The sequence below is a fragment of the Physcomitrium patens genome, chromosome 19 (assembly GCF_059467195.1).
Source record: "Physcomitrium patens ecotype Gransden chromosome 19, ASM5946719v1, whole genome shotgun sequence".
NCBI classification, from domain to species: domain Eukaryota; kingdom Viridiplantae; phylum Streptophyta; class Bryopsida; order Funariales; family Funariaceae; genus Physcomitrium; species Physcomitrium patens.
The window spans coordinates 464,556-473,208 of NC_143428.1; the positions used below are offsets into that span (position 1 = coordinate 464,556).

Here is an 8,653-nt window from a genome sequence, read left to right on the forward strand (position 1 = left end):
TCAATTTCTCATGAATGTGTAATATTGTGAAGGTGGTAAATTTGTATCACTAATCTTGTATTGGAAGAAATAGTGTGAAAATAAGAGACGCACGCGTCCCCAACCCCTCACGTGCGGGCCCAAACCCACACGTGCGGGCCCCCAACCCCCGCGCGCCACTATCCTTCGCATGCACGCCTTCCCATCAGAGACGCGTGCGCCCCCTCAGAGGCGCGCGCACCCCCTACCCCTCGCGCGCGTGCCCCCATTAGAGACGCACGCTCCTTAGACGTCTCTGCCCAATCTCAAGCGCCCGCCCCCAGACACGCGCTCCCCTCCATGTCAGCTTTGTTCCTCGGAATATTTGGTGACATGTGAGACGCGTGGCAACCTAGGTGGACAAGGTAACTCCATTTTAACTGTTCAGACGGTCAACCCTAAGTTGATCCAAAACGGCCCTCCCATGCGGACCGGACGGACGGACATGCGGACCGGACGGCACTTCGGACGGGGAGGTCCACTGGACAACCCTGCCTCGTATGCGCGCGCTCCTTAGAGCGCGCGCGGCACTTATCAGAGCGGGCCGGGCTCCGAACAATACGCACAAGATTCACCGGGACGCGAGCGGCCTAGGCTGGTACGCGCCCGGCCCAGCTTGATATGCGCGCGGCCCTCTCCCGAACTCGCCCGGCCCACTGAGGTGACGTGGAGAGGATTTGTTATGTCAGCACACGTGTTTTACCATGGGGTAAGCTTTAAAAACGATTTAGGGTTTGGAAGAAAAATTTTATACGCAACTTCCGAAATAAATTGTTGTCCGTCCGTCCGTCCGTCCGTCCGTCTGCTGTCTTTTGGCCCCTGTCCGTCCATTTAGGCAACTCTGCTATTATGTGTTAATAATTTTTTTAAATAAAAAAAATTATCACTTTTGACATTTCTTTTATCACTTTTTGTTTAGCATGAAAAGTGATATGTCCACTTTACCATGTTTGCACCTAGGCAGTTGACGTGGAAGACTCCATGATAGGATTTAGAGAGGGCAGTGGCAGCCTTCCAACTTCATGGAATTTTTCTAATGGTCTTGCAACTAGAGTAAAAAAACATCAAAGAATCCAACAAGGGTCTTTAGGAGACTTCAATAAAATCTTATTCTATTATAAGATATATATTTGAACATATATGAATATTGTACAAGTAGGGGCCACATTATATTAGGACCCCATTGTTGGCCCCATTCAAACTTCACAAGTTTTAACCAATAGGATTGCTTAAATTTTGCAAATTGGACACAAAGATTTTATGATAGAACCCAATCCAATTTTTTCCTCATCCTGTATTGTTTACTATGTAACACAGGATTGGCACCAAAACTTTGGACCAACCCAAGGTTTTGATATACATGAGCTATGGCAATGTGGCACCCACAACCAGGATGTGCTTATGAAGTTGTGTGAACATAAGTAAAGAAGCTAAATCAATGGCAAGCTATTCTAATTAGACTCTACAGGCACAATTTGCCCCAAGGGGTGTTGTCAAGGAATTCAAGCAAACCACGTACACTGATTCACTAAGCTAGTGCAGAGGTGAAGGTGAAGCTGTTGGATGAGATATGACTATGGCTGCAACTGTGAACTTAGTGAGTTGGATGCACAAGCAGGACCATCTTCAATGGGTTTAAAAATTATAGCAACCCTTAGTATACTAAAAAGGTTCATTAGTGTAGTGTAAGAGATAGTGTTGTTAATAATTAATAAAGTCTGTGCTTGGAATTTTAGGCAATGGATGTCATTTAGACAAGGTGGATGGTACAGTACAACCAGCAGAAATAAGTTCAGTATCACTTCGGGCAGCTGCTTTCTCTGCTAGTGTTATGTACTTCGTGAGAATATGGCCATGCATTCATTGCGAAAGCCATATAAACAGAATCCATACTCGTCATGCAACAGTGTCACATCGTCTGCTGCAGACTTGTTAGTTCAAATCAGAACACAGGTGAAATAAGTTAATAACTTATATGTTCATATTTATTTGATGAGAAAAATGAGCAATTTGAGAATCAAAAAGTAAAGCCACGAGTCACTGAATGGGTCTCTTATAACTTAGGCATGTAATATTGTTGAAAAACAACCACTCCTGCCATCGTTTCCTAACTATGTTGAGACTCACGAGAGTTGGTACACTTAGGCTTATAGAGCATTTGGACTTATACTCAACCATGTCATAAATTCCATATTGTTTTCTAAACCATTTTCTTTCCTTCAAGCATGCATCCTGTTTTCGAAGTTCACCCACATAGCCTACTCTAAGTTTGTCTAGTCTACAGCAGCAATAACTTATGCCTCTTGTACTTGGGAAGTGCATGTACTGTGATACATATAGGCTACAGATTCCGTGTCCCTTTGTATTTCTGGCTACAAATTAACTGTCATGATGGTCTGTCCTGGCTGCATGCATGAATGGCTGACGCGTTAAATTCTTTTAACTGCGCCGTCATCCAGTCGATTCACAACATCGGCGGCGTCACATCATTTTCTCTTGATCATTGGCAACAATCGAGAAAATTGAAAATTTCTTTATATCGTGCTGAAGACAGATTATCTAGAGGCATAATAGCACACCTAATGGAGTACTTAAGAACAAGAGCCATACCTAGTACCCTCAACCCCAAGTTCTGCGGCACAGCTCCAATTTCGCCTAATTCCCGTGACGTTCCAGACTGCTGAATCTGCGCTGAGTCTGCTTTTCGATTCTGTCGAGTCTGTCATCTGCTTCGTCATCTGTACTGTGAAACACTGGCCGTAAGTTACTCCAGATTCCGTTGTGTTCTTAGTCACATATTTCGAGCTCTGCATTTAATTCTCCATCCCAGGGTCATACAAGGAGACACGACAGTCGTGAGATAAGTTGAAGAACTGCTTACAGGATACTGTACGTTTTAGATTGGTGAGATTTCGAGAAACATCATAAGAACAAGACATCTATCATCCTAAGATGGCGGAGACAGTTGGCAATGGCGCTGCAACAGCCACAAGCACCACCACATTTGAAGTATCCGTGCTTCGGTGTAGGAAGACGGGTCGAGTACTGCTTCTGGAGGCAGGGAAGGACTTCGTTGATACGCTTTTCAGCTTCCTCCTTCTGCCAATCGGCATCATTATTCACATGCTGAAAAATGCAGGTAGAGTCCATGCCAAGCCACCAACTTTATATGTCCTATACATTGTTTGTCCTGCTGTATGTAGGACATGATCCACGTGCCAGCTAGTTCTGGATTTCAATCAAACAAGCTAAGGATGTGAAATCCGACGCTGATTGAAGTGATCGGTGGGTGATGTTACGAAGAAGTTCCATATACACTGGTTTTTAAGCAGTGCAGAATATGGATGACGCTGCTGTGAGCACGATGAAATGGTTTGGTGTAACATGTAGCAGGTGGTCGAGTGAAGGCTTTGGACCTCGGAATCTCAAGTTTACATAAAAGCGTGGAAAAACTAGACCGCTCTTTCCTTCATGTGGACAAGGCAAGTCTTACGCAAATCAGGCCTGCTGTGGTCGACACATGCGTGTCGACAGGTCTGCTCCAATGCCTGGAAGCAGGAGAGACAAAGCCGCGTCCCGCCACATTTGAATTGCCTGGAGTTTATTATCGGACCAACTGCGTTTGCTATGGCAGCCAGAACAAACTTTCAAGCACTCGCGGTACTCGCTGCACACATGGTTGTGGTACTTACAATCAGGAAATGAGACTTCTCTCCGGAGATCGTGAAAGTCTGGAAAAGGGTATACTTGACAAATTAGTCCACGACCTAGACCTTGAGAAAGCCACTTGTTCTAGCGACCGAGGATTTGTGAGGGAGAACGTGACTTACATGGTAACCGACAATCTGGAGGTCATGCCCTCCACAACCGTTAGATGTATCCAAGTGCTTAATAAACTCAAGGTCGCCACTCTTGCTGATCTGGAGAGCACTGACGTCAGTATCGGCATCATCGAGGTTAATTTTTACCCATTTAATTTTTTCTTCACTTCCAAGTTTTTGAACTTTTCAGCTTCACTGACATACGGTCGTAGCTAGGCTATGCTGTTTCGATTTGATCTATTGATGTTACAACCTCTTGATTACTCGACCCTTAATGATTTCATCATAAGTGTGATCTTGAGTACATTTACTGTATTCAGATCCTCCAGTTGCTGCAAGCGGCACTTTCCTCAAGTACTTGCCTCGATGATATTTTTACCAAGAAATGATGTTACAAACGTTCCAGTACCATCAAGGTTCCGAAGATGGCAAATCACTCTTTTGGCAAGAGGTAATAGTTCGTGTTTAGGGGTCAATTCCAGTTTCCGAATATGCGAAGTAGAACGAAGCAACATATTCCCCCAAGAACGGTACTTGTATCCCTTTATACTTGTGCGGACAAATAGCTATTATTCCTTGAAGACTGATTTCTATTATGGTATTAAATTTTCGAACCAGTTTATACATCCTTGTATTGAGTGCAACTTTTTCCAGTTCAACATGCATAACGTGATTCAGTACAGTAATCATTTGTAGGTTGTAACACTCGTAATCACTAGAACTAATTCGTTTGTTAGAAATTCCACTATGTTACGATATGTTGTATTTCCAAGACTGCGAAATATTTAAGTTACGACTAGACATTATTCTTCTTTCTCTGGAAAAGAGGATGTATCACATTGAACTTTCCACAGACCCTTAAAATCAATTCCATGCGCTGTGAACCCTTTCCAATATGAGTACAATCCATACGCGCCACGAAAATTTTACACTTTCGTCTGCATTGCACATTTGCGAGTACAAATGAAACGTGGGGTAAGTGCAGACGTAAATTACTGAGCGTCAAGTTGGACATTTTTGCAATGAAGTGATGTACGTGATTATGCCATATATTATTACAAATCACATTCAGATGTATTCGGTGAGAAGGAATAATCCTTCACCTAAGGAAACTATGTCAAACGCTAATTACATGTGTTGTAAATAATCAGTCCTGTCGTCAATTGAGCTTTTGATTGTCAGTATTATTTGTTAAGCTCCATCGCCGTGGCTGTGGCCATCGTAATTAATTTGATTGCGCCGTCATTGTCCATTCACTCTAGCGGCGTTTCTACATCTCACTCAGGCTGAGTCGCATTCACATTAGAATTTGCAAAATTCTCCCAATTAACGTGAAACACAGAAGATGAAGAGCCATTGCTCATCGCATGATTGACACTTATCTCCGAAGTCATATTTTCCTTCACAGGAATGTCTTAGACTACCCCTGCACCCTCCGCTTCACTCATTTAGAGTAAGATGTTGTCACTAGCAAGTCTTGTGAGTGTGCGAATTAGGCCGATCGGCCGAGTTTTTTCATCTTCAGAGTATCATGGTCATTGCAAGAGTTAACGTCGTGACTTAAGGTGCTTGCAGTGAAGCGTGACGTGGTTGAGTAGGGGTTGGATTAGTCATTTCTTCTGTGAAAACAGTGCAAGCCTTCTACTAATCCAAGATGTCGAAGATTGGCCAAGAGGCTGCATCGGCCATGAGCAGCATTTCTATCCAAATATCGGTCATGCGCTGTAGGAGGATTAAGCAAGTTCTGTTCGTGGAGGCGGGCTAGGACTTCGTGGACACTCTTTTCAGCTTCCTGCTAAACCAGTTGGCACCATTATTCATATGCTATCTACGGCAGGTGGAGTGCATGCTAATATCACTGTCATTTGAATTTGAACCGCGTGCCACTTTTGGTTTTGATCAAGACGCGATGGGGTGGTTGTATCGTGAAATGCTTTAATCCACATGTGTTATTTAGCTGTTTGCAGTCACAGTGCGAATTATGAAAGGTGGTGATTGTTCAAGCATGACGAAATGATTTAGTGTGACATGTGGCAGAGGTTCAAGTGAAGGCTATGGGTGGAATCTCGATCATTCAAGAGCGTGGAGAAACTAGGCTCCTCGTTTATGCATGTGACAAGAGTCGGCTACTGCAGTCTCGACCTGCAGTAGCCGAGACATGCGGATCGGTTGGTCTGCTCCAAGACCTGGAGGCACCAAAGATAAAGTGTTCCAGTAAGTAGAAAATTATATTTCCCGGAGACCATTATCGGTGCGGCAGCGGCTGTAATTGCTCCCAACTTTCAAGCACTCAAGGTACTCCTTGTAATGGATGTCCTTAAGGTTCTTACAATCAGAAAATGAGTGTTCTCCCCGGAGATCTTAAAAGTCTGAAAAAGGATATAATTGACAAATTAGTCCAAGAAGATCTAGCCACTTGTCCCAGCAACCGAGGATTTGTGAGGGAGAACATTACTTACAAGGTAACCGAGAACCTGGAGGTCATGCCCTCCACGACCATAAGAAGTATCCAAGTGCTCAATAAACTCATGGTCGCCACTCTTGCTCATCTCGAAAGTATTGATGTCGTCGTTAGCATCACCCAGGTAAATTTCTACCCGTGACATTCTCTCCAAGTGAGCAGCTGTTCTGAACATATGTTACGCTCAGAAGGATTTGATTTTAAAGGCTTTTAACGTTTCAAACAGGAGCGCATTCGCACACATTGCCAATGTTGTCTTACTTTTCGAACGCAACATGTCAACTCTGCAGAATGATCAATCGTGGTGACGTTGGTTTTATACGATTGGTGAGCTACAAACATCAATCAAGACCGTAAATCGTTGGAAACTAATCTGTGGCAAATCCCCAATTTCTGTTATGCTATATATCTGAAACATCAGCATAAATACTTGGTCCAGTATCTCTTCCACTCGAAAAACATGTCCAACCGCTTTACAGCCACATTTATAGGACCAACTTCTTGCACCAATAGACAACCCGATAGCATAAGAGACCGATAACCTACTAGCCTGCACACATATTTTATAAATTAAAACCAACTGATGAAGGGAATCAATAAATGTTGTATATAATGAAGCATTAAGAACCCGATTAAGTATTCCTCAACTTCTACCCAGAATGAACAGCAATGTTCGAACCTGGAAATAACTTCGATGTGAGCAGAATGTGGAATTGCAGCATAGAACAGAAATTCAGGGCACAGAAAGTAACAACGTGGAAACTGCAAACATATGACCATTCGAATGTCGTCTCCAGTTCCGCCTCGAAGGTCCGCAGAAACTGAAATAATTTCTAACCCTAACTGAGACATTCTCTAACGATCCACCCTATGTGAAAAAAACCGTTTGGGTATACAATCTTCACTGTCTTCACTGCTTTAAAAATGTCCCAATTACACTGAAAAGTCCCAAGTATCCAAAAAAACCGATACTATGCTACGTCGAGGATTACGAGTGAGAAAAGAAGAAACTAGCGAATGAAGCGCTTGGAGAATTTAATCACCACACGACACTGAAAGCCGCACAGAATCAAGGACGGAAAATGGAAATGTAAAAACACTGGAAGAAATCATGCTCCTGCCCAGACAGGGGCTTGCCTGGAATTGGGCACTTGGGAGTCCAATTGGGCATTTATGCCCAATTCCAGGCAGTCACCTGCCTGGGCAGAGGCATGGCTCTTGCTAGTGAAAGCGAGGTCCCAGTGCAAAGGTGAGGAGCAAACCTGGGGGCGGAGGGTCATATGATGAGGCAGGAGCTGGCAGTGGCAGTCTCCTGAACCTGCTCAGCCATGTGGGGGGGGGGGGGAGCTCGACCCCCGGCCAGCTCTTGCACAGGCACACGCTCTTCTCCTTGTCGGCGATGGCATTGTACACACCCGGCACGGGCCTCCCGCACCCGCCCCATGACGTCTTCCCCCACTTGCTGCACTCCACCGAGTAACACATCCCCCTGCCTCTCTCTCTCTCCCTCCCTCCTCCTCTTCAAGCTGCCTGTCGGAACTCCCTCCACCTCGAACTAAGGTTTCTGTAGGTTCCACTCAATTCTTCACACAACGGAGTGTGGACTTTGTACGATGGAACCTCCAACTTCCATGAAATAACTTTACATGGACGAAGCCTGCTATGTGGGCAAAGAAGTGACTTAATAGTTGCTTGAGAAGCCGCTTAATGGTAGTATAAGTAAAGGCCTTCGAAAGAAGGCAACATCTCACTCCAAGCATTGTTTGGCATACCTTGTGTATTCTATTTGGTTGTGCAAGCATTTCTCTACCTCTATTGAATTTCAATATTTTTTCCAATACCCAAACTTATAGAACAAACCAAGCCAATTAGCTTGTTTTAAGCCGACACAATATTATTTAGCACCTCCCTACTTCCTTCAAACATACCTATGCTTAAGCTTGATGCAATTCACTTCATTGAAACTCTCTCAAGAATTATGTGGATTTAATCCAACCTAATTATTTATGTAAATGTTCTTCCAAATTCAACTCTAACTTCATACACTGACACTTCTTTTAGCTTGGTGAAATTTTTGACAATGTTCTCACCTAAGACTCAAATATTGGAACCTTTTAATTCCAAGCTCTTTTACAATTCAACTTCTCCAAAATCTAGCCCCTTAAAAAAAGATTCAAAACACCTAAAGTTTTTGTTGAAAATAACCTAAAATCTAAATTCTTGGAATAAAAAGAAACAAAATAGGATGATGAGACAAAATAAATTCTCCAATTGCAATCTTACAACCTTTGAATCCCTAAACCCTGTCAGACTTATTGATTGGCATGTACAACACATTGTTGTCATGTAATTA

General features: G+C 43.5%; 2 protein-coding genes and 1 long non-coding RNA gene across 5 annotated transcripts; 1 reads left to right on the top strand and 2 right to left on the bottom strand.

Moving 5' to 3' along the window:
* The first annotated feature begins 2,623 nt into the window (after positions 1-2,623).
* On the top strand, positions 2,624-4,651 carry LOC112295907 (uncharacterized). 3 transcript variants are annotated; one of them, XM_090244829.1, is made up of 4 exons: positions 2,659-2,777; positions 2,919-3,157; positions 3,409-3,974; positions 4,160-4,651. In XM_090244829.1, the coding sequence occupies exons 2-4, from the start codon at positions 2,971-2,973 to the stop codon at positions 4,226-4,228; spliced, it is 822 nt and encodes a 273-aa protein (XP_090100955.1). In that variant the 5' UTR covers positions 2,659-2,777; positions 2,919-2,970; the 3' UTR covers positions 4,229-4,651. The 3 variants fall into 3 exon arrangements, with proteins under 3 accessions (XP_024403707.1, XP_090100955.1, XP_090100956.1); XM_090244830.1 differs by having other exon boundaries at positions 3,412-3,974; XM_024547939.3 differs by having other exon boundaries at positions 2,624-3,157.
* A 1,257-nt stretch (positions 4,652-5,908) lies between these two features.
* LOC149987323 (uncharacterized) lies at positions 5,909-6,475 on the bottom strand. The gene is made up of 2 exons (XR_016498687.1): positions 6,299-6,475; positions 5,909-6,025 (listed from the first exon to the last, which is right to left on the bottom strand). It is a non-coding gene; the product is annotated as an uncharacterized LOC149987323 (long non-coding RNA).
* Positions 6,476-6,592: 117 nt separating this feature from the next.
* LOC112295901 (uncharacterized) lies at positions 6,593-7,556 on the bottom strand. The gene is made up of 2 exons (XM_024547931.2): positions 6,980-7,556; positions 6,593-6,850 (listed from the first exon to the last, which is right to left on the bottom strand). Exons 1-2 carry the CDS (start codon positions 7,150-7,152, stop codon positions 6,718-6,720), a joined length of 306 nt encoding a protein of 101 aa, XP_024403699.1. The 5' UTR covers positions 7,153-7,556; the 3' UTR covers positions 6,593-6,717.
* Between the last annotated feature and the right edge of the window lie 1,097 nt (positions 7,557-8,653).

Excerpts from the sequence above, each read along its gene's own strand:
- LOC112295907 (XM_024547939.3), top strand. The coding sequence starts at position 2,971 with ATGGCGGAGACAGTTGGCAATGGCGCTGCAACAGCCACAAGCACCACC. Across the intron at positions 3,158-3,408 it reads TCACATGCTGAAAAATGCAG|CAGGTGGTCGAGTGAAGGCT; the intron begins GTAGAGTCCATG and ends TGTAACATGTAG. Across the intron at positions 3,975-4,159 it reads TCAGTATCGGCATCATCGAG|ATCCTCCAGTTGCTGCAAGC; the intron begins GTTAATTTTTAC and ends TACTGTATTCAG.
- LOC112295901 (XM_024547931.2), bottom strand. The coding sequence starts at position 7,152 with ATGTCTCAGTTAGGGTTAGAAATTATTTCAGTTTCTGCGGACCTTCGA. Across the intron at positions 6,851-6,979 it reads CACATCGAAGTTATTTCCAG|GCTAGTAGGTTATCGGTCTC; the intron begins GTTCGAACATTG and ends ATATGTGTGCAG.